Source organism: Perissodus microlepis, chromosome 1 (assembly GCF_051167445.1).
Source record: "Perissodus microlepis isolate ML-2025 ecotype Zambia chromosome 1, ASM5116744v1, whole genome shotgun sequence".
Classification (NCBI taxonomy): domain Eukaryota; kingdom Metazoa; phylum Chordata; class Actinopteri; order Cichliformes; family Cichlidae; genus Perissodus; species Perissodus microlepis.
The window spans coordinates 19,716,332-19,740,689 of NC_140461.1; the positions used below are offsets into that span (position 1 = coordinate 19,716,332).

At 42.1% G+C, this 24,358-nt stretch overlaps 1 protein-coding gene across 2 annotated transcripts in view; it reads left to right on the top strand.

Annotated features, from left to right (window-relative positions):
• The window catches only part of usp47 (ubiquitin specific peptidase 47), a 26,346-nt gene continuing 1,988 nt past the window's right edge, over positions 1–24,358 (top strand). Inside the window, exons 1-27 of one of the 2 annotated variants that reach the window (XM_084934170.1) lie at positions 1–294; positions 5,271–5,465; positions 7,385–7,501; positions 12,962–13,115; positions 13,208–13,304; positions 13,397–13,542; positions 13,670–13,749; positions 15,833–15,982; positions 16,205–16,300; positions 16,392–16,544; positions 17,038–17,196; positions 17,541–17,672; positions 17,874–17,950; positions 18,452–18,507; positions 18,992–19,104; positions 19,226–19,327; positions 19,516–19,723; positions 19,927–20,042; positions 20,162–20,281; positions 20,432–21,233; positions 21,458–21,633; positions 21,719–21,799; positions 21,891–22,006; positions 22,117–22,235; positions 22,586–22,716; positions 22,823–22,870; positions 22,958–23,088. In XM_084934170.1, coding sequence (XP_084790296.1) covers positions 250–294; positions 5,271–5,465; positions 7,385–7,501; positions 12,962–13,115; positions 13,208–13,304; positions 13,397–13,542; positions 13,670–13,749; positions 15,833–15,982; positions 16,205–16,300; positions 16,392–16,544; positions 17,038–17,196; positions 17,541–17,672; positions 17,874–17,950; positions 18,452–18,507; positions 18,992–19,104; positions 19,226–19,327; positions 19,516–19,723; positions 19,927–20,042; positions 20,162–20,281; positions 20,432–21,233; positions 21,458–21,633; positions 21,719–21,799; positions 21,891–22,006; positions 22,117–22,235; positions 22,586–22,716; positions 22,823–22,870; positions 22,958–23,088 — 3,920 coding nt within the window. In that variant the 5' untranslated portion in view covers positions 1–249. Of the gene's footprint in view, positions 295–5,270; positions 5,466–6,915; positions 7,046–7,384; positions 7,502–12,961; positions 13,116–13,207; positions 13,305–13,396; positions 13,543–13,669; positions 13,750–15,832; positions 15,983–16,204; positions 16,301–16,391; positions 16,545–17,037; positions 17,197–17,540; positions 17,673–17,873; positions 17,951–18,451; positions 18,508–18,991; positions 19,105–19,225; positions 19,328–19,515; positions 19,724–19,926; positions 20,043–20,161; positions 20,282–20,431; positions 21,234–21,457; positions 21,634–21,718; positions 21,800–21,890; positions 22,007–22,116; positions 22,236–22,585; positions 22,717–22,822; positions 22,871–22,957; positions 23,089–24,358 lie in introns of those variants that run through there. The other variant, XM_084934180.1, reaches the window with a different exon arrangement.

Genomic DNA, 24,358 nt, shown 5'->3' on the forward strand with positions numbered 1-24,358 from the left:
AGTCTCGCGGAGTAAAAACACCGGCCATTTTTCTCCATTTATAGCACGACACTTTGTGCTGGGGGTAGTGTAACCGAGAGTGTTGCGATTTCACTTTGATAAGCCTACAAGTTTTGGCAAGTTTAATTTTGGTATTTAAGCATCCAAACTTCTAACAAACCGACCACAAACAATGTTTGTGTTGACCGCTGCAAAGTTTGTTCGCTGACATCCCTGTCCGGATAGATGCTTGTCTAAACTGTCGCACAAATGGAAATGGTGCCTAGCGAGGAGAACCAGTTCGTACCCAAAGAGGTGAGGTTATTATGGACCGTGTCCAGGTCGGAGAGTCAGCCTCTCTGGGCATTATCTGTCACCTTTGCAGACCATGCACATTAATGATGCAAAACTTTTTGCAGCACTTTTGAAGTTTGCGATCTTACCCCGTCTTTAATTGACTATCTCTGAGCTGCTAACAGTTAGCCAAATATGACTTGGACGGCCTATCATGACATGGCTAACTAACGCATCTGCTAACGTTAGTTAGCGGCTACTTTCGATGCATTTCAGACGGAGAACATTTTAGGTAGCAAAAGCGTTATCATAATTACCATTTAACTGTTTAGACTCAAGACATGGCTTTATGGTCACTAAAATCCCCAACCTTTTCCATTGTTGCTAATGACATTATGTTGTCCCGTCAAACGAAGGCATTTGTCAACATCAGTTAGCTTACTAGCATAACATTAGCTTGTGGGATTTAGCTAGCAAGCGCTGTTAGCTTCTTAAATCTGATCAGTGGCAACAACTCCGGCTAATCTAGATGTTTTTGAAGTTCCCCAACCAATTGCAAATGGCAAGCAGTGCTGAAACACCGTCGACCCCAAACAATAGTTTTACAGATATATATATTTCAAACCCTTCTTGGAATCATTTACAGGTTGTTTTTAAGTAAAACTTCTACTTTGAATGTAAACGTTAATGCTAGCAAGACAAATTGACAAGCTAACGCTAATGTTAGCGGAATTGACTAGCTACGCTACTGATAGATGTGTGTTTAACAACATTAGCGTTTATCTCAGAATAAATTGATCGTTCTTTGTTTATTTTTTTTTTAACATCGTCGCTAACCCCTTTTATTGCTGAAGATAAGTTACTTAGAATTTTTATGTTTCTAGCTTGGAGCTCAGTTAACGTGCAAAGTCTTAATTTTAACATTAGCAGTGCCTTCTTATTCAAACAGGAATAAAATGAATAGTCTCTTTGATCAACGGCAGTGACGGTAGTCAGATTTGATTACCGATATGTTAGCTCACATGTTAACAGGATGGGTTAAGGTAAACATCATATAACGTACTGCTAACATAGCAGTCATATCCATTTAATGCGTTACACCATTATTTTTAAGGGTGTGTTTTTACTTTGTTTCTTTTATATTGGGCTCAGAGCAATTTGTTAGGCGTCCATTTAACATTAGGACCCTATTTGATAAGCGAGCCTACAGCCTATTTTCTCGCATAGTAATGATACACCTTTTGGAGTAAAGTCAAGTCTTTTGACAATAAGGTTGACTGTAGCTTTTCATTAAGAAATAGTATTTCTTACTGAAGAAATAATGGTTACATTATTTCTTTGCCGTTATACCTCCTTGGTGCCTGAGCAATGTACGATGGAGCAGGGTTTCTGCTTATCCATGTACCCTGGGCTTTTGTACTGTGAAGGTGGTTTACTTCCTACTGGTGTATAACCTCATGGTTACTTGTGCTGGGAACAGGTGAGATTCCAGATTAAAAACCAACAAGTATGAAATTACCAACCACTGGCTGATCAAATCTCAAGAAAATAGTGTCACCATTCCTGGAAGATCCTTAGATCTTTGTAAAGGGATAGGTTTTAGAATTTTTTTAATGCGTCTCCCTTTTCCAACTATGTTTTAAACATTAATTTAATCAAACATTTGCTTTTCTAGACCATTATGTACTGTGATATTGATGAGGCTGTCAACTTGTACAGTTGGTATTTTTTCTTGCTTTCTATCCTGGTTTCAAATCGGCTAAAGTTTATTAGCCGATTTGCTAGCTCATCTCCAGTTTTGTTGCCTGAAATGCTTAAAGTGCTCACACATTTAATACTAAACTGCCGTGCAGTGCTTTTCTTCACTTACTGCTGCTTTGTGTTCTTTTAGTATGTATTATATCTGTTCATAGTTTTCAAATATTATCTTCCTTCATTAGTGAATCGATAACCAGCTTTGTGCATTTTGGATCTAAAGAGTATTTTGCATCTAAAACTTGCATCCTGACCATAAAAATATTAAGATATATTTGAGATGTATGTTGGCCTGTTGTGGTGAAGGTAATGTAAACTGCAGCTGGCGTTGAGAATAGGTGGAAGTTGAGGTGGGATATCCTGGGATAAAGGAAGTCACAGGGAACTCTATTTATATGTTGTTTCGAGTTAAATAAAACACGAGTGAGGAGAAAAGGCTAATTAACCACCTCTTTCATGTAATGACACTCACATGCAGCTCTACGTCAACTGTGGTAAATGTTAAGTGAATGGCTTGGGGTATTTAATAGTTCTGCTGTGTAGACTTATAACAAAAAGCACTGTCCCAATGATCCCTTTGGCGTTACAATAAACAGTGGGTATAATACTTGCATTTAAATGATGAAGGTTGACAACCAAGCCCTTTTCTTGTCTTTTTTTTCTTTTCTTTTTTTCTTCTTCTTTTTTTTTTGGTGCAGTTCTCAAATATGATTTATAAATTGGCATTTGACATAGCTCTTCAATAACAGTTGAACCAAAAAAAAAGCAACTAGGAACTTTATTTAGCAGATTGCTGATATAGCTCATGTATTTGTCCACCATGTATTCGTATGACATCAAATGTTTATTGGCATCACCTCATGTGAAAACCCCCCCTACACTAGTGCTCCACATGGATCACTTCTAATATCTTATCACTGTAGTCTAACTTCATGGTTACTTGTTAAAGTCTACTAGAAATGTGGATTTAAATTCATTTCACTTTGTTTATTTCAGTGAAGACTTTATATTTTATTTAAGTAACCTTCATTTGTAGTTACTGAATTAGTTCATAGGTACTGATTTTCTCATTTTTCAAATGTCTAATTTTTGTGTCTTTAAAATATTTCTGTAATATGCTGCCTGTGTTATGCTGTACCTGTAGCTTCATGTGATTATATCCATGGTAAAAATAACCTTTAATCTCATAATACGTGTGTTGTCAGCTGCAGCAGCGTCTTTGTAGGCGCTGGCAGTCACATTTTGCTAAGATCACACATACAAAAAGGCTGCAAAAAGTGCAATTATTTGAATATATATTATTATTATTGTTGCATTTGTAGGTTTTTAGAAAACAGCTTAATTTAGTTTTCCAACAAACTGACATGTTTTACAACTTAATTTACTTGTTCTATGTGTTTTAAGTTGTTCTTCACCCTCAACTATCTCCACATATTATCAGGGTGTATTTTGGAGTTGCAGACAAAGTATTTTTGATGAAATGAAGAGGATTTCTCAGGTGTGTTTGATATAGGAGAGCGTGTACACAATCGAGCATGATGGTAAATGGATGCATGAAGCAGTAGCCATGATGACTATTATACTAGAACAAAGCTCGAAGCATGTTGTTAAACTAGAAACCAGCTTAAACAAGTACCACCTTTTTCAATAATCAAAGAGAAAGGGAATTAAATAATGATTAGCAGACAAATAATTTATTAGCATGGTGCACATTTACAGGAAAACTAAATAATTTTGTGTTGCATTTTAATCATAAATTGGTGTGACTTTTATCTACTGGTAAATGCTTTTTCTGAAGTATAATTTAGTGCATTAGTTTTGTCTTGTTTTAAGTAACGTAGAATTAAAGAAAACTAAACAATATCTGGTAATAGAAATGAAAACTTTGTCATTTTGGGCGGGGTGGTACTTGCCAGCTTTTACTGGTTAAAATGTAACAGTTACAGTCTGCACTCCCAGTTAACATATCTGAAACTTTAAGGGGTTTATATGTTATTTTAACCTAGTTGTTTTATTTCATTTGATACTTAACAGGTAAGTAAGCTAAACTAAAATACTTTGTCATTACTCTTCAGTGCCTAGACCTTTTCTTGCTTGGTGAGTGACCTTTTCTGCCAGATTCTGCTGCTCAAGTTCTTAAGAAAGGTTGGCTTTTAGTCTGCAGGTGATTTGTCCCTGACTGGGAACACTACATACCAGACCAGTCACAAAGCAAACTATGAGGAGTGTTTAGTTGAAGTGACTCAGTGCTTCTTGAAACTTCTGTTCCACCTGACTATTTTTGTTTTTGTTTTTTGCTTTAAAAATTAAGCATGAGTGAGCGATTGCATGGCATGTTGTTGAAGCAGATTGTGGAGAATGTAGGAGAAATCTGACAAATGGTTGTTCTGTCCACCGGAATCAACCAACTGCCCACCTTATCCAGTCATGTGTTGGAAGGTTTAGTGTAGGAAAAATCAGCCAGTCATGTGTCGTAAACACTTTTTGAAGAGAGGTTTCAGTAAAGCGGTTTCAGTATCGAGCCCTGATAAACCACAATTGCAAAAAAGAGAACAAGAGCTACTTTTGCAAGTCTGTTATACTTCAAGTCAAATTACTGCATGTCTACCACATCAGTTCTGTTATTTTGTTGTACAAAATAATTAGATTTTTTTTTTCAAAACTTTAATTTTGAAGAAGAAAGCAAGTAAGTACTTCTGTTGGAAGTATTTAATATAAAAATTGAGAAACTCAGAGCTTTTAACAGACTAATATTCCAACGGTGGTTAGTTTAATTGCTTTTAGTTTAGGTTTGAAACATGTTTTATACTGGTTGTAATAATAACCTGTATAACTCAAAGCACCAGTGTTAAAGTGGCCTTTAAGATACAGAAAAAATATATTTTTACATTTTCTTCTTCTTTTCCTAATATATGCCTGATAATAATATTATTAATTTGATATGATTTAGTGAATCCATTATACTTTGGTAGAAATACACTACACGGTGATCCAGGTGTGGTGAAAATATGGGAATGGAAATCCTTTGAAAATCCACAGCAGGGTACTTTGTGTTTAAAAAATTTATATTGTGCATGAAATTACAACCAACAAAACCACCAAGCATTAACTGGCATGTTACTAATGACCTTTGTAGCACAGCTTTAACGTTTGTTTTTGGGTTTTTTTAATGTTTAGCTCTTCATTGGAAAACAAACAAGTAAGAAAATAATGTTTATATCTTTTTCTTTATTTATTTGCAGATCCAAAATGCAGCCGAGGAGCCCAGAGCGCTGTGTATAATTCAGGACATCACCAGCGCGAAGACGGTGAACGAACGGCTGACTCTCAACCTGCCTGCTTCCACCACCCTCTCCAAACTTTATGAAGATGTTGCTCACAAAGCAGGATATGTAAATGGAACTTTTGGACTTGCATGGGGAAATACACAAGACATGGTTAGTAATTCATCAGTTTAGCTTTGTTTTGCTATGGAGAGTAACGTGGGTTTAGCATCAGCGGACATTAGCAGATGTGTCTGGAAAAAGGAGAAATAAAAGTAAATGCAGGATTAAGGTGCTGTGTTCGGAACTAGTGTATAACATTGAATATTTACTCATTCATGTTTATGGTAAATGGCCTGTATTTATATAGTGCTTTACTAGTCTCTAAGGACCCCAAAGCGCTTAACATATCCAGTCATCCACCCATTCACACACACATTCACACACATCATGTTTGTCTTGGGTAAAACTGTGAAGCAGGCTAGCTACCATAGTTTGTGGTCTCTGGATATCTATGGTACCCTGGTGCATACGTCGCTACAGGAAGATGTTTAGCTCAAACTTGCAGTGGTAGTTGGGTTGATTGACATTCTCACCATAAATGAGCCTCCCTGGATGGAGTTCATTCGAAATCAGACCAGGAACCACCTCCTTCTGACGGTCACTTCTTCTCCATCGAGTGCAATTATTGTGCTCGCATCTGCACCAACTAATACATCAAAAGGGAAAATGAACCAGAGATCAGTTTAAACAGACCAAACAAAATTAGTTTCACTCCTCTCATTAACTTTTACTGTTGCACCTGATTTTCAGTCAGTGACACACACAAAAAATCAGTTTGGGTAATTCTAGGTATCCCACAGTGCTTCTCTACTGTTTGGGTACAATGACAGAGTTAAAACAAAAGAGATAAAATATGAGTCAGTAAGAAATTATAGTAAGACTTATTAGTCTTACTTGGCATTTGTCACTTGACTAAAAACAGCTTTAATGAAACAAGTGTAAAAAAAAAAAAAAAAAGGCAGTGGTGCAACATGCAGAAAACTGGCAGTTTGTTGGGTAAAAACACTTTTATATCATGGTTTATTGTGACAGTTTTCTTTTTCTTTTTTTTTTCTTTCAACCTCTGTTGCCCTCCAGTTGGCCAAAAAGAAAATATCAGCAGCAGCTTTAAAGTGACTTGAGTGTAGCTTGAGTAATTCTGGTGAACGTCGATGTGATTCATAATAATGGCTCCCAGCCTTTGTTTATAGTTTATGCTCATGCATGTTTCATTTGAGACACAGTGTAGCTCTTTTACCTTCTTTATTGCTAGGACAGTACCACAACATCAGCTGATAATAGATTTTTGTACCCTGTCATTACATGTAAATTTACATTTTACAACTGCTACAAAATGCAAACAAGTAAAAATACTGTTGCTAAAACTGACTTTCCTAATATGTTTAATCAGTGATGAGTTTTGTACTGTTGGATCTGTGTGTACACATTATTCCCTTTTCTTAAATGAGCCCATGCTAATCCTGTTACTGACCCAGGCCAAAGCCCAGGTGCTGCCTGTTGTTATCTCACTGAGTAGGTCAGTGGATTAAGCCACTGCTTGTTCCCACTGCAGCACTTTGCTTGCTCATCCTCAGCTTGGCCCGGAGAAACCTAGGTAGCGTTGTTCACATGTTGGCTTCAGAGGCTTTCCTTGTTAACAACAATACATCGAATTAGCTGAAAATGAATTCAGTAGGACTTTAACTCTTCCGGTGAGTTCATCCACTTTATAGTTTGTAAACAGCTAGCCTGCAGCCATCTGCTTTGACCGTTCAAACCAGATGGCTGCTAGCCCGTAGAGTGGTTCTACTGGAGTTTTCTTGGTGCTAAAAGGAAGGTTTTCTGCTCCACTGTTTACGCAAAGGGAGTAGTTTGTTTGGTCTTTATAATATTGTAAGGTCTTTATGTATAGTAGACTGAGTTGACTTAAGTTGACATTTTGCTTAAACTAAATATCGAATAAAAAAGATTGCATGTGTTTACTGCTGTCCAGGCATTGTTGACCTCTGTGGAACTTGTCTGTTCATATTGTGTTTATTTGCTTTCTCTAGGCACCGCTTGACCATAGCAGTGAGATGTCCCTCTCAGAGTCTGGGTTTGAACCTGGTGGTAAGAGGAATTTCCTCCAGCTTACAGATAAAGATGGAGAGCAGCCCCAGATTGCATCTGTGAGTGTTTAAGAATAAATTAAGATAATGATTCATAATTTCTTAAATAATCTTTAAAAAGAAATCTATAATTATTTCCCTACAGAATCTACTAACACGCTAAACACTCTAATTGGAAACGAATAGTTATGTCTGTAACTTCTGTTCCCTGAAGGAGAGGAACGAGGTACAACACATAAGTATGGGATATCACGCCCTCGCGTGTCCTGGCTGAAGAAACCTTTATTCACGCCTTTAAGGCAGATGACGTGTGATGACACACGCACGGCCCCGCCTGCACATATAGCCGCTGTCATCACAGTCATCCCTCAGTTCGATAGCCGCTCTTCACCGAGCCAAACTGCTCAGTGGGGCCACCTTGTGTTGTACCTCGTTCCTCTCCTTCAGGGAACAGAAGTTATAGACATAACTGTTCGTTCCCTTTCAGTTGATTCACTCTCTACAACACATAAGTATGGGACGTATATACACGCCCCGCAGAGCAGCCACCGAACCGGAATCGGACCACCACATCCTTAGTGAGTGGTAGGCCCAGCAGAAAGGACAGCATGAGCCACCGAAGGGGCTGTAACGTCCAACCAATAAAACCGCACAAAAGTGTGCGGTGATGCCCAACTAGCTGCCGCACAAATATCAGCTACAGGCACCCCTTTAAAAAGAGCCCATGAGGATGCCATCCCCCTGGTGGAATGAGCTCTCACCCCGTGGGGCAAAGCAAGACCTCTGGTGCCGTATGCCAGTGATATAGCTTCTAAAATCCAGTGGGACAGCCTCTGTTTGGACAGAGCTCTACCTCTATTTGGATTAGCGAAGCAGACAAACAGCTGGTCACATAAACGCACATTCTGAGTACGCTCAATGCAGGTGTGTAGCACACGCACTGGACAAAGAGAATGCATCCTCATCTTCTCCTCAGATGCAGAAGGAGGGGAGCAAAAGCTCAGCAACTCAAACTCCATTGAGCTATAAGATGCAGGTATGATCTTGGGAAAATAGGCAGCATTTGGACGCAATACGACCTTGTGGCCATCAGGAGAGAACTGTGTGCAGGAGGGATGCACAGACAGCGCATGAAGGTCACCCACTCGCTTTGCTGAAGCCAAAGCGAGAAGTAATTTAGTCTTATATGAAATAAATTTCATATCCACAGACTCAATGGGTTCAAACGGGGGGCTACAAAGGGCCTCCAGCACCAAAGACAAGTCCCAAGCAGGGACACTGGACTTAAGCACGGGCCTCAGCCGGCGAACTCCTTTCAGAAAATGTATGGCGAGGGGATGTGCACCTGGTGTCACCCCGTCAAAGCCAATATGACAAGCAGATATAGCTGCTAAATAAACCTTAATTGTCGAAAATGAAAGGCCCTTATCGAGCAGCTCCTGCAGGAATGTCAAAACATCCACAATAGAGCACTGAAATGGGAGAGTGTGGCGGTCCTGGCACCATTGCTCGAAGGCTCGCCATTTGTAAGCGTACAAGCCTCTAGTAGATGAGTCCCTAGCGCTCTGAATTGTCGCTATCACACTAGGTGGCAAACCCTTAGCATAAAGTTTAACCTCTCAGCAGGTAAGCATGAAGGCGCCACAGATCTGGGTGCAGATGAAACACTTCTCCTCCCGCCTGAGAGAGGAGATCCCTGCGGAGAGGAAGCTGCCAAAGACTCGCTGCTAGCAGGCTGATTATCTCTGCATACCACGACCTTGTGGGCCACCAAGGGGCCACTAGAATCAGAGAGAGGGAATGCCGGCGCACTCTCTCTAGAACTGGAGATATCATTTCCACTGGGGGAAATGCATACAGGAGCACGTCTGGCCATTGGTGCGCTAGCGTGTCCAAGCCCAAGGGTGCATTGTGGTCGATTATGGAGAAGAACAGGGGGCAGTGAGTATTTACCCTGGAAGCAAAAAGATCTATTTGCGCCTTGCCAAATAGATCCCAAATCTGAGCCACTATTAAAGGGTGTAACCTCCATTCTCTCACCAGAGGACCCCCCCCTGGAGAGAAGGTCCGGCCTGGCTCTTAGAGACAGAAAATGAACACTGCACCATAACAGCAGAGAGCGAGACAGCTTCAACAGGGGAAGAGAGCGTGTTCCTCCCTGCCTGTTTATGTAAGACACCACTGTTGAATTGTCCGTCCTGACTAAGACATGCTTGTCCTCCAGGACTGGACGGAAATGCTTTAGAGCTAAGAACAGTGCTAACCGCTCTAAGTGGTTGATGTGCAGCTGGCGCTGGGCTGCAGACCAGATCCCTCTCACTGATGCACCCTCGCACAGCGTTCCCCACCCTCTTAGGGAAGCATCTGTGGACACCACCTTGCGAAACAACACCCTCCCAATCCGAGAGCCCTGATGCAGCAGCATGGGTTACCTCCAAGGACGGAGAGCTAGCATGCAAGACGGAGGTGACGCGATGCACACAAACGGTGAGAGAGAGTCCAGCGTTGAAACGCTCTCATTTTTAACAGTCCAAGTGGCACTACGGCGATCATAGATGCCATCATGCCCAACAAGCTTAATATCGTCTGGAAACACAGTCTGTGTCCCAGCTGAAACTGAGCGAGGCAGCGATGAAACGCGGCCACTCTGTGCTCCAACAGATGTGCACGGCTGGAAAGCGAGCATATTTCCAAACTGAGAAAAGTAATCTGCTGACTCTGGATTAGCAAGTTCACAGAGAACCCCAGTGTCTGAATGTGTGACAGAACCAGCGACAGCTGTGTCTCCGCCTGCTCTCTGGAGCAAGCTACGAGAGCCCAGTCGTCTAGGTAGGCTAAGATGCGGATGCCTCTCTCTGAGGGGCGCTAGTGCTGCCTCGGCACATTTCGTAAAGGTGCGAGGAGCGAGCGACACCCCGAACGGCAGCACTAGGTATTCGTAGGCTACGCCCTCGAATGCAAACCTCAGAAACTGCCTGTGTTTCGGGTGTATAGCCACATGAAAATAAGCATCTGTTAGATCGATTGTTGCAAACAATCTCCCGGGCCGACTGCATTCAAGAGCTGTCTGAGTGTTAGCATCTTGAACCTGTACGTGTTCAAGACTCGCAGGTTGAGGATGCCCTCCCCCTTTTTTCGGAACAACAAAATAACAGCTGTACCAACCTTTGTCTGTCTCTGAAGCGGGGACCACTCGTATTGCTCTTTTCTGCAATAGCGCCTTTATTTCCTCTCTGAGTATCATGGCCGCCTCGGTGTTGACAGTCGTGTTTACGACTCCTTGGAAACGAGGCGGCTTGACCCGGAACTGCAACCGGTAACCCATGGCAACGGTTCGCAGCACCCATGGAGAGGGTGCGCAAGCGCGCCACTGAGGGAAGTGAGCAGCCAGCTGGCTGACCTGCAGCACCGATGGTGCTGCAGGTCGCCCCCCCAGTGTGTCTGCAGGGGACTGCATCACCTGCCTGACCTGGCTCATTCTGCCTGCAGGCTGAGCATTTGTGATTGTTTGAGAATAAACAACACTCTTTATTGATTGTAACATGGAAACATGTACATTCATACATTTTGTTGGAGGCACCTTTTCTGGGGCACAACAATGGAAAAACAGCGGGAACACTCGATGTGGTCACCTGAACATTTAACACACCTGAACAGGGAGTTACCTGAGGCATTTTGTGTGCAGGGGTTTTGTGCTTGGGAGACAGTGTTAGGAAAGTGCAGCGCCTTCTGGGGCTGACAACCTGAACAGAACTTAAGCGGCACCTCTTGGGCGGCAACAGAGGGGTAAAAGCAGCGTCTCCCTGCTGCTGGACCCCTTCTCCACTCGAAACCACAGCTAGGAGGGCTGAGGCTTCTTCCTCCTGGGCGTCGGGTCCCGCCGGGGGCCCAAGGGTGGGCCTTTGCTCCAGGCTGACTGGCGTGGAGCTCGGGCCGGAGGATGTGCTCTCGCTGGCGGCACACCCACTTCAGCAGTGGGCGCCGGTCTCTTGCCAGTCGGCAGAGGGGCGGCGGGCCTGTGAGAGCTAGCTGCGGGCTTGGGCTTGGGCTGACATCTGGGGATGATGTCGCGCAGAGCTTCCGTCTGCTTCTTCCTCAGATCGAATCTAGCCTGAATGGCTTCAAGTGAATGTCCGAATAACCCAGCCGCAGACACTGGTGCGTCCAGATATACAGCTCTGTCCCTATCCGGGACATCAGAGAGGGTCAGCCACAGGTGCCTCTGCGCCACTACTGTCGAAGCCATCCCTCTGCCCAGGGAGACGCACGGAGGATGTGATCTTTGGCGACTCTGACCTCGTTAAGAAGAGGTGCCAGCGGGCTGTCATCAGGAACCAGTGATCCGAGCTCCGCCAGGCACATTGCCTGGTACGTCTGGAGCATGGTGACGGAGCTCATGGCACGAGCAGTGCCAGCCTGAGCCCGATAAATCTTCTCCAGCTGCGAAGCAGAGAATCTGCAGTGCTTGGACGGCAGAGTTGCGGGGCCGCCGACACCATGGTTATGGGACGGGGACAGATAAGCAGCCAGAGACGGCTCCATAGGGGGTGGGTTAGCTAAGCCAGCCCCCTCGGCGCCGTCCAATTCCATGTACTGTCCATAGCCGGGCACAGTGACGCGGGTAGACAAAGGTTTGTCCCATGATGCTGTTAGCTTGCAGAGAAAGTCTGGGAACATGGGAAGGCAGTTTTTGGCCGTTGCGGGCTCCGGTGGGAGGAAAAAGCCTGCGAACCGCGACGGCTTCTGAGCTGGCGGAGGAGAGGGCCAGTCCAGCTGCAGCTTCTCAGCAGCACGGCGAAACAGGGAAAAAAGAGAGGTGTCATCGTGTCCGACCGGCGCAGCAGCGGCGACACATTGGGCCGACAATGAGCTCTCCTGCTCATCCTCCGACAAACCATGGATGTCCAGGCCGATGTCCAGCACGTCATCGTCTTTGCCACCAGAGCTGGCGGAAAAACGCACAGGCTTCGGGCTCCGTCAACGCTCTCCTAGCGTGGACGATCCCCAGGCAGACAGGGCAGGCATCGTGCTGGTCGCTATCGTGCAAAGAGAAACCGCATCCCTGAGGACAGGGGCGAACAGAAGATTTCTGCTTTGCTCGCTTCGGTTTGGAGTCCATTCCAAAACGCAAAGCGAAACACTGCACAGGAAAAACTTGAAATTAGCGCTCCGCGGGCAGCCTACACACCAACTGTGCGGCGGAGGCAAACACCAACAGGGGCAATTAAGCTAAGTTCAAGTCGGCAGACAACGGAGCTAACTAGCAGCAGCTAGCTAGCCCAACTCAGCAGAGGTGTTCTCAGCGAGGTGAAGAGCGTAAGAACTGAGGGATGACTGTGATGACAGCGGCTATATGTGCAGGCGGGGCCGTGCGCGTGTCATCACACGTCATCTGCCTTAAAGGCGTGAATAAAGGTTTCTTCAGCCAGGACACGCGAGGGCGTGATATCCCATACTTACCGAGTGAATCGACTGAAAGGGAACGAAAGATGTTATTACAAGGCATGTTTGTGTTTGTAGGATGAGTCAGGAACAGCAGATAGCAGTGGACTAGATGACAGTTCCCAGGAACGATTTATTGGACCCCTACTGAGAGATGGGACTCCTGGCTGCAGTGGTGACTACAGCAGTCCATCTTACTCTTACTCGTCCATCCTTAGCAAGTCTGAGACGGGTGAGGTTTGGTTACATGTTGAATATGTGACACCTTTCCTTTTATACATCTCCAACCGATCACTAACTTCTTGTCTCTTGCTGCCTTTACAGGTTATGTGGGCTTGGTCAACCAAGCGATGACTTGCTATTTGAACAGTCTGCTGCAAACATTGTTCATGACCCCAGAGTTTAGGAATGCCCTCTACAAGTAAGAAATCATGATTATAGATCACTTTGTGAAAATTCTCTTGTCACATAAAATAGATTTAGAATTCTCAAATATCTGCTGTTCGACTTCAGTTGGGAGTTTGAGGAGCAAGAGGAGGATCCTGTCACCAGTATTCCCTACCAGCTACAAAGACTGTTTGTTCTGTTGCAAACTAGTAAGAAACGGGCAATTGAGACTACTGATGTGACGCGAAGCTTTGGCTGGGACAGCAGTGAGGGTGAGCTTATGTACTTGCCTGTGAGTAGGCTCACATGGCTGGTTTGCATGTTCATGGAGGACAAGACCATGTGCCTCTGTCTGTACACTTAATTATCCTTTTTTTTTTTTTGTGCTTTTGCTTTTAGCTTGGCAACAACATGACGTCCAGGAGCTGTGCAGGGTCATGTTCGATGCCCTGGAGCAGAAGTGGAAGCAAACAGAGCAGGTAGGAGAAAACAAGTAGTTTTCTCAGACTATTATTAACAACAACAACAAAAAAATCTGCATCCAGGCTCAGGCTCCCCCCAGAATGGGAACAAAAGGCCTACTGTGGAAAAAGTGAAATGTGCCAGTAAGCCCTGGGGTTAGCTTTTTCTTTTCTCGGGAATAGGCTATAAACGGCAAACACTTAGACCAGTGTACGATTGTGCAGCCATGTGGTCTGTAAACGCAAGCATAAGTACATGTGAATGCTATTTAAAAAAATTAAATTAAATTAAAAAAAATCTCATACTACAAGGGATTTTTACTTGTAGTTTTCAGCCATAGAAAGTAAACTGATGACAGGATATATAAACTATACATTTTTTCTTTCAAGCTCCAGTTTTCTTCTACTACTAATCTTTAGTTTATATATTCATAAATATCTGGAAACAGTTAAGTTTTTCCCCCCAGTCTACATGTGCCATGTGAACCATAAGTGATGATTGCATTAAATTCCATTTTGGCATCCTAACACGGTTATTATACTTAACTAAAACTAAACTAAAAACTAGAATTGGCTTGTAAACACATTTTAATTAAAAGAAAGTACCTGCAAAATTAACGAAAATGTATTTAAAAGATACACAAAATGGTTAAGTCTCAGTTTGGACAGCTGGAAAAAAGTAGAATGCCCAAGGTGGGTGGCTTGAGGGAAATTGCTGCCCCCAGTGGAGGAGTGCCTTGGGATCTCATTCATGAATGAGGGGAGACGGATTGGTGTGGTGATGATTTGGAGGCTGTACCGATATGTTGTGGAGAAGAGAGCTGAGAATGACAGAGAAGCTGTCAATTTACTGGTAGATCTGCGATCTTACTCTCACCTGTAGAGTGAGGAACTCGGAATAGAAATGCTTCTCCTTCATCAAAAGGAGCTAATTGAGGTGGTTTGGGCATCAGACTGGGAATACCTCCTGGGTACCTCCTAGGTGAGGTGTTTAGGGTAATTCCTACCAGGAGGCCACGCTGGAGAGATTGCATCTCTTTGCTGGCTTGGGGATGCTTTTTTTTCTCCCTGGATCAGTTGAAAGAGATGCCTGAAAAGACGGAAGTCGGGCCACCTTTGCTTACAGTGTCGAATCCAAGAAGATGATAAATGGAAGATGGATGGATGGATTAGTTTGAATAAATTTGTTAACACAGCAAAATGAGGCTATGGTGCAGTTTATAGAGACTGGGATGTCCATGTGACTCTTTATCAGAATGTGCAATTTAAGAAGTATAGAACAGGAAAAGACTGAAACTAATAAAAAACTAACATTTAATGTTTTGGGGCAATAAATAAAATAATTAAACAAATGAAAATGAACAAATTCTCTCAGGAAACCAAACTATTGAAAAATGCAAAACTATCTTGGTCCATATTTATTAATCTCAGTAGAAAAGACTTATATTAAATATACAACACAAGTGTTTTTACCGTTTCTAAATGGTTTGATTGATTCTTGATTCAATAATGGGACAAAACCATCATGACCAGAATTAATACCTAATGACTTTTATAAATAATGACATACATTTTTTGTTCCAGAGCAAAGTTTTTAATCAAATAAAAATCATTACTGCAGCTCTGGGGTTCATTCTTTCTTTACTTTAGGTTTCTGTTACTCTCTGTTTTGAGTAATTTTTTTCTTTCTCTGACTGATAAGTTGAGGGCTTGTTGTGCAGTGTTAACAGTTACGCTGGTTCGTCCAGTGTCTGCCATTTCAGCTGTCTGGAGAAAGCTACAGATGGCAACTGACTAAAAAGAAATACTCTCCTTGTCCTGTTGTTGTCTGTTGTGTTTTATTATCCTGAGAAATTTTCATATGCAGTTGCCGACGGAGTTGTATGGTAAAGGAAGGTTTATGGGAAAACAATCTAAACACAAGTAGAATTATTCTGTATCCCACTACATTTTGCTGTCAGCACTTGCTTCTCCAGAAGTAGAGAGAAATTGTCTCACAGCTAATGTTGCAAATTGGTAGCAGACCATTTTGTATCCTGAGTTGATTTTCTTTAAAGTAAAATGTGGCAGAGAAACCTGACTGTTCTCTCCCTATCTTCAGGCTGACCTGATCAACCAGTTGTACCAGGGAAAGCTGAAGGATTATGTCCGTTGTCTGGAGTGTGGCTATGAGAGCTGGAGGATTGATACTTACCTGGACATCCCTCTTGTGATCAGACCCTTTGGAGCCAGCCAAGCCTATGGCAGTGTGGTGTGTTTCTCACCCTTTGTTCTTCTAAGCATATACTTTATCACAGCAGCACTTAACATTTATTAACTCTTTGCAATTCAGTGTTGCTTAAAGGTTACTTTAAATTCAGTACTTGGTACAGTTTCAAACTATTTGATATTAAATTGTTATTCTAAATTGATTTGATTTACATGATATGATTTTTTTTTTCTATTTTTATTTATTTATTTTTTGATGCCACAGGAGGAAGCATTACAGGCATTCATACAACCAGAAACACTCGATGGGCCCAACCAGTATTTCTGTGAACGCTGTAAAAAGAAATGTGATGCCCGTAAGGTAAATATACTAAAAATGTAACATGGAAGTCATGATTAGAGAGTACAGTGTTTTGCTAATGTCTCTTCTCATTTTCTGACATCGCACGCAGGGGCTGAGATTTCTGCACTTTCCTTACCTGCTGACATTACAGTTGAAAAGGTTTGATTTCGACTACACCACTATGCATCGCATCAAACTTAATGACCGCATGACCTTCCCAGAGGAACTTGACATGAGTCCATTTATTGATGTGGAAGATGAGGTGAGAGCACCATTGAATTTACCTGCCTCTGTCATTGTCATTACTGATTTGGATTCATCCTATGGGATGCCTTTAATCAATTTTGGAATTCATTTTCTCCTTTATGACTGCTAAAGGAGGAAGCAAAGCAGAACCAGTGACACTCCCTCTGCATTACCTTAGGATTATGGGTTTTGTGTTATCATGTGGTGCCTTCATTGTAGGGCTGTATGTTTTTCCCAAACAGTGCAACCTTAGTTTCATCAGTCCACAAAAACATTTTTCCAAGTGTTGAGGGTCAAGGTGCCCTGTGTGTAATCTTGTGCTGTGTCCTGCCATGACAGGCTTCAGTCAGCCATAAACCATGGTTTGTGTATGTTGACCAACTGAGATGTTAACCAACTTGCTGGTTTCTTAATGTCCTACATTTCTACGCTGGATTAGTTCTTTTCTAATTGATCTTTTGAATTCACCTTTAACTCTGGTGTTGTTTTTCAAATTGCCTACTCTGTAGAAGTCCCCTCAGACCGAGAGCTGCACTGACAGCGGAGCAGAGAATGAAGGCAGTTGCCACAGCGACCAGATGAGCAACGATTTTTCCACCGATGATTGTGTGGATGAGGGCATCTGCTTGGACAGCACCAGCAGCACAGAGAGGGTGTTGAAGCCAAAGGTGATCATCCTCACTTAGATGGATTTGGTGTGCTTGGTTTGTACGTGAGAATGTATCTGACAACAGATTAAAAGGAAGTACCTGATTTGCCAACGGTGTAGTGATAAGAGGGATTGTTGATCTGCAAGTGTCAGCTAAAAATGTTATACTTCTCTGTTCTTGTTAAATATATATATTCGTCTTTTATTTACAGTGTTCTAAAGATGTGTGATTATTCTCTATTTTTGCTTTAAAGTGGCAAAATATGGGAACGTGTGTATCTCTAAAAATATAGTATGTCGACAGTGAAATCTGCAACACAATTATTGGTTTTAACTGAACAGTGTTCCCCTATTTCTTCTCAGAGTTTGCTGACCTTTGAGCTGTTTTCTGTTATGGTCCATTCTGGGAGCGCTGCGGGCGGGCACTATTATGCCTGTATCAAGTCCTTCAGTGATGGCCAGTGGTACAGTTTCAACGATCAGCACGTTAGCAAGGTCAGTCTCTGCTCTTGAGTGGCACGTTTTGGCTTCCTACTGAAAGTAAATGTCAAGCAGTGCTTGCCATTTCTATATACTAGACCAAAAAAAACTGCCAACTGCAACTGCCATTTAAAATGCTGCTTATTGTCATTGTGGTAACCTCTGTTGAATAGTTTTGTTTTTTTTTGTTTCATTGTGTTCATTTCTGTCAAACAGATCACCCAGGATGATATCAGGAAAACATACGGGGGATCCTCAGGGAGCAGAGGCTATTACTCCAGTGCCTTTGCAAGGTCAGTTGTGTTCCACAGCAGTCACAGGCCTTGAGACCAGTTGGCAACCCCCAGTTGGCCCCAGGGAAAAAAATGTCTATTTCTTGGCTAGGTGGTGAGTGATTGCTGGAGGCTGGTGCTGTACCAAAAACCTCCATGTGATTGCTTTGGTCGATCATATTATGCAGAAAGCAATCTTGAGATGATTTTCATGCAGCACTGTGTATCTCCATGCGATTTGTTTCACCTTGTGGCTGGCAGCAGCCACTTTCCGACTGGTCAGGGAATGCACGTTTTTTCCAGGAGTCACTGACTTTGTGATAGAGGACTCCCTCACATCAAATGCTTCTAATACACTGACTTTGGAAAACGAATGGTGTTTATCTTGTTATTCACATCTGTTTCTAAATGTGAAACCTTTTATTTTTCCCCCGTTTGTGTTTGTAATTTTGTTTTTATTGAAGTAATAGTTTTCTCCTTCCTCTTACCTTCACTCATAACATTTATTTTTCTTCCCAACAGCTCTACAAACGCATATATGCTGATTTATAGACTGAAAGATCCTTCAAGGAATGCAAGTAAGAAATTCATTCAATTAAGTCTTGCTAAGGAAAATGTAAAAATTAGAGCAAGAATGACAGTTTTTCCACATTTCTGAATTAAAAACTCCCAAACTGTAAAAGTCACAGGTTTTCATCTTTTTGTCGTAACCTAGTGAATGTGTTTGGCCTTTTGTTAACTTGTTTTTTGCAAGGAAAGTGTTTAAATAAAACAATTTCACTTGTCTTCTGATACCTACTACACGTAAGAAGATCCTTTACACAAGTTTCCACTGTGCCCTATCTGCCGTCCATCTGAACTAAACTTGTCCAGGCTTTTGCCTGTATTTGCAACTTATTTTTAAAGCTTTGTGTTGCACCAGTTGCAAAGGAACCAGCTTGCCCTCTTGCCTTTGTCTTGTGGTCATAATTTTCCCATTTTTCATACTCTGATACATACCCTGAGCTCTGTAGTTTTCCTCATACCACTGGATTTAATGTGTAATCTCTGAATTGTCTGCAGAGTTTTTAGCCGTGGAGGACTTCCCAGACCACATAAAGCGTTTGGTTCAAAAGGAGAAAGAGTCTGAAGAGCAAGAAAAGAGACAGAGGGAGATTGAACGCAACACTTGCAAGGTGCTGGGCTGTTTGCCTAATTTATAAGGATAATTTAATACCCTGTCTCTCTTTTTTTTCTTTTCTTTTTTTTTTTTCTTTTTTCTTTTTTTTTGGTAGTCTTATGCTCTTTACTTTTTAGATCAAGCTCTTCTGCATGCATCCTGTGAAGATGATGATGGAGAGCAAGTTGGAAGTGCACAAAGACAAAATTCTCAGAGAAGCAACAGAAATGGCCTACAAGGTTTGTTAGATTTGCTTCAGTTACTTTTGGAGGAATCTTGAAAGACATTTGGTGCATTCAATTTTCTTTCTTCCATTAACGTTGCAACACAGCATTGCTGTGACTATAGCAAAAGAAAAGAAACTCACTTTAGAGTTTAGATTTCAAAACTTGCTTCTAATTTCTTTAATGGGTGTTCTGTATGTCAGATGATGGAGCTTGAGGGAGTTGTCCCTCTGGACTGCTGTCGCTTGGTAAAATATGATGAGTTCCATGAGTACCTGGAGCGCTCTTATGAAGGAGAGGAGGACACACCAATGGGCCTCCTCCTTGGAGGAGTCAAGTCTTCATACATGTTTGACTTGCTTCTAGAAACCCGCAGGCCAGATCAAGTGTTCCAGCCTTACAAACCTGGAGGTCGGTAATCTTCTACTGTTGACTGCTTGTTGTACATAGTGCTGTTTTCAGGATGATAAAAGCTGAGTTGCCAGAGTCTGAACAGACAAACTGTGATGATCAGAAACAAATACACACCGGTGACAGGTGTAAGTGTGTGTATCAAGCAACTTAGTTGCTGTTTATCTGCGTGGGTGTGTTTATGATTCTTCTTTTGTTCACAGAGGTGATGGTGAAGGTTCATGTTGTTAATCTGAAGAGCGAGACCATCGCGTCTCCCGTCAGCGTTCGGGCGTACTTGAACCAGACGATCACTGAATTCAAACAGCTTATTGCACAGGTTTCTTACTCTTAGCCTCTTCACAGTGTTTTGTTTTAACCATTTACCCAGGAAACTGTCAAATATAGTGGTATCGGTTATATTAATGTAAGCCTGTTTTTGTGTGCATTTCTTTCCAGGCTACAGGGCTTTCTGCAGAGACCATGCGTGTGGTTCTGGAGCGCTGCTATAATGACCTCCGGCTTCTCTATGTCCCAAACAAGACACTGAAGGCTGAGGGATTCTTCAGGAGCAACAAGGTCTCTTTTGTTTTCTTCTAACTTTGACAGTTGTTCTGTCTTGTGCGTTATTGTGTTTCAGTCTTGTTTTAAATTTCACAAAGTCTTATTATATATGTTATTATTACATGAAATTTGCTAATTTATTTGTTGGCCATTGTTTTTCACCAGGTTTTTGTTGAGAGCTCTGAGTTGACCGATCATCAGGTTCCTTTCACTGACTCGCTCTTGTGGAAACTGTTGGATCGGCACGGGAATACGATCCGGCTGTTAGTCTTACTACCAGAGCAGTCTCCTGGTACCTTGGCAAACAGAACTCTTTTCCAAAAAGTAGGAAGTGACTCTGATGTGCTCTCTGAGGGGGCAAAGGGTAACAGGAAATCTGTAGAGGCTATCCTGGAGGAGAGCACAGAAAAGTTAAAGAATCTGTCTCTGCAGCAGCAGCAGGGCTCCAGCACCAGTGACAGCCAGAAAAGCTCTGACGCCAGCGACTTTGAACATATCGAATCCCCAACCCAAGAGGCGGACTCAAACTCTTCTCTCTGCGTGGCTGCAGACAACAGAGAGTTAGAGAATCGGATCAGGGCCACGTCTGCGGGTAGCGGCGGCGCCTCCTCTGACCCTGAGAACCACTTTGCCTGTGAGGAGCGGTCTGACTCAGAAGTGAACAATGACCGCAGCACCAGCTCGGTGGACAGTGACATCCTGAGCTCCAGTCACAGCAGTGACACGCTGTGTAACGCAGACAGCGGCCCAATCCAGCTGGCCAATGGCCTGGACTCGCACAGCATCACGAGTAGCCGGCGCTCCAAAGCCCACGAGGGCAAAAAAGAGACCTGGGACACTGCAGAGGAAGACTCTGGAACTGACAGCGAATATGACGACAATGGAAAGAGCAAGGCAGAGGCCCAGTACCTGTACTTCAGAGCAGAGCCTTGTTCTCAGGATGATGCCTCGTGGGATTCACAAAAATGTACAAACTTTTATTATGCATTTAAAAGCAGTTGTCATCCATAGCTAGTATATTTATGTTTTAATTACATTTAAAATCAGGCACGGGCAATTACTTCCATTCAAGGGGGAGGATTGCAAACATTCTTTACCTGTTTTGCATCCTTGACGTATATCTTTTTTTTTTTTCTTTTTTTTTAAAAAGGAAAGAAAAGGTACATTGATGTTTCTTGTGATCTACATCAGGTTTGGTGGTTCATGTGGACAAGAGAATAACATTAGCAGCATTTAAGCTGAACTTGGAGCCCTACGTCGGCGTCACCTCGACCCAGTTCAAGGTGTTTAGGGTGTATGCCAACAACCAGGAGTTTGAGAGTGTACGGCTCAACGAGACACTCTCATCGTTCTCTGACGATAATAAGGTCAGTTTAAACTTATTACTTTGATTAAAGTCGTTTGCTTGAGAGTAAGGAAATATCTCAACAAAGACTGTGCCACTATCCATAGATAACCATTCGACTAGGCAGAGCCCTTAAAAAGGGTGAATACAGAGTGAAAGTGTATCAACTACTAGTCAATGAACCAGAGGTAAGAACTGACAGACTTTTCTTACTCATACACTGTTGTACAGCTGCACAGCATTATGTTATAAAATATATTAATTGTGGTGTTTTCTCAGCCCTGCAAGTTCCTAGTGGACACGGTGTTTGCCAAGGGTATGACTGTCAGACAGTCTAAAGAGGAGCTGCTTCCTCAGTTAAAAGAGCAGTGTAAACTTGACCTCAGCATTGACAGGTAAGATTCTTTGCTTTGCAAAGTTCAGAGGACTGTTGATGCAGTTTCCTTTCAGGTAAAATGAACATGTGTACAAAACAGCATGTATCTATTTATCTCTGTGTGGTCAGGGTTCGCCTCAGGAAAAAGACGTGGAAGAATCCGGGCACAGTGTTTTTGGATTACCACGTTTATGAGGAAGACATCAGCATTTCGTCCAACTGGGAGGTTTTCCTTGAAGTCCTTGATGGTAACTTGTGTTTTTCACTTTCTTTTAAACATTGCTTCGCTATGCGTTTTTCTTTGCGTACCTCAACTACCTTACTTATTTTAGTTTTGTTCTGTTCTAATAATATAAACTTTTTCTTTAAAGGTATAGTAAATAATTTCTTTTAAGGTACAGAAAACAAACATTAAATCATCTGTTTCCAGGGGCTCAAAAAACATCAGATTGTTGAATTGTTAACATGCTGTGAAACGCCACATGGAGACAGATTAATAAACGACGTGTATTTGGTTCTAGAGTGAAGGAAAATTTGTTTTCACTGAAGTTTCATTTAAAGTGCAGTTGATTGATCCACAACTTCTAATGTTTCTCAGAACCAGAGAAGATGAAATCAATGTCACAGTTGGCCGTTCTGACTCGGAGATGGAGCCCGTCTACAATGAAGCTGGGGCCTTTTCAGGAAGTGATTCTGGAGAGCAGCAGTGTGGAGGAACTCAAGGAGAAGGTTTGTCTGCTGCATGACAAATGTGTTTTACTCATAGCTTGTGTTCAGTGTTTAGCTGAGGGAAACTGTTGTATTCTTGTGTCTAATGTTTTTATTCTGTTGGCAGCTTAGTGAAATCAGTGGTATTCCATTGGAAAACCTGGAGTTTGCAAAGGTAGGTGGATGTAATTACCTGAAACCTGGGACCCGATTTTTCTAATATATTGTTTGTATTGATGACACTGCTATCTGGTCTCTGCAGGGTAGGGGGACATTTCCTTGTGATATTTCTGTGTTGGAAATCCATCAGGATTTAGACTGGAACCCCAAGGTGTCAACCCTTAATGTGTGGCCTCTTTACATCTGTGATGATGGGGCGGTGGTCTTCTACAGGTAAAAAAAACTGGGACAAGTCCACATTCAAGTACAGCGTTTGTGTCTTTGGTATTTTTGTGAAATCATTTCATGAACAGAGAGGACTGTAGTAGAAGTCATAAGTCATGCATTCGCTCGGACTATTAAAAACTCAATATGTTTATGTGAGTTGAATTTTTGGCATCTAATATGAATTAGAGACAACTTTAATATTTGAACACCTAATCTCAATATCTAATATAAAGTACAAATGTACGCAAACTATACACATGGCTTTACAGGTCGGCTTTGACTCAGTAATGAATAAAACATGATATTGTTGCATTAGAAGCATTGTTGTTTTTTAGGTTTTTCCCCTAGCTTTTGACTTCTCATATTTATACATTTAATACCACAAATGAATCAGTAAATGTTTTCAGTCATAAGGGTTTCAGTTTAGGATTGACACTTAAATACAATCCCTGGCCACTTCATTAGTTACACCTATTCACGTGCTCGTTTACGCAAATATCTAATCAGCCAATTACATGTAAGCAACTCTGTCATTTTGGCTATGTAGACACAGTGAAGATAATGGTCTGGTGAAGGTCAAACAGAGAATGGAGAACGGTGATTTAAGCGTGATTTCAATATGATGTGATTGTTGGAGCCAAACAGACTTGTCTGAAACTGATCTGGGATTTATTTGTTTTACAACCATCTCTTTAAGTTTACAAAGGATGGCCTGAGAAAATTTAAAATATCCAGTTTCTCAAGTTCAAAAATAGCTTGTTGATGCTAAAACTTGTAGGAAGGCAACAATAACTCAAATGACTACATGTTGCAACCAACACCAAGGTAATCATGAGAGCGTGTGAGAAAAATGCAACATGTCAAATGACACTAGAAGGCTACATGCTCACCAAAACTGAACTTTTGGTGGTGATGCGATGATGTGGGGATATTTTCTTAGCGCATATCATGGCTGACAAATCTGCAGCAGCTTTTTAATGCTGTCATATCAGTATTGACCAAAATCTGAGGAATCTTTCAGCACTTTGTAGAATCTACTGCATGAAGAATTAAGGCAGTTATGAAGGCAAAGGGGTGCAAAGTGGGGTGGAAAGTGTACCTAATAAAGTGGCTAGTGAGTGTATATTAAGTAATTAATCTTTTTTTATTTTTTTTTTTATGTAATTTTCTGCCTATAATGTGGACATAGGTACAGGTAGTTGTATCTGTCTTTGCTGTGATGGTAAAAAAAAAAATTTTTTAATCACAAATCAATGCAGCTAATAAATGAGACCGC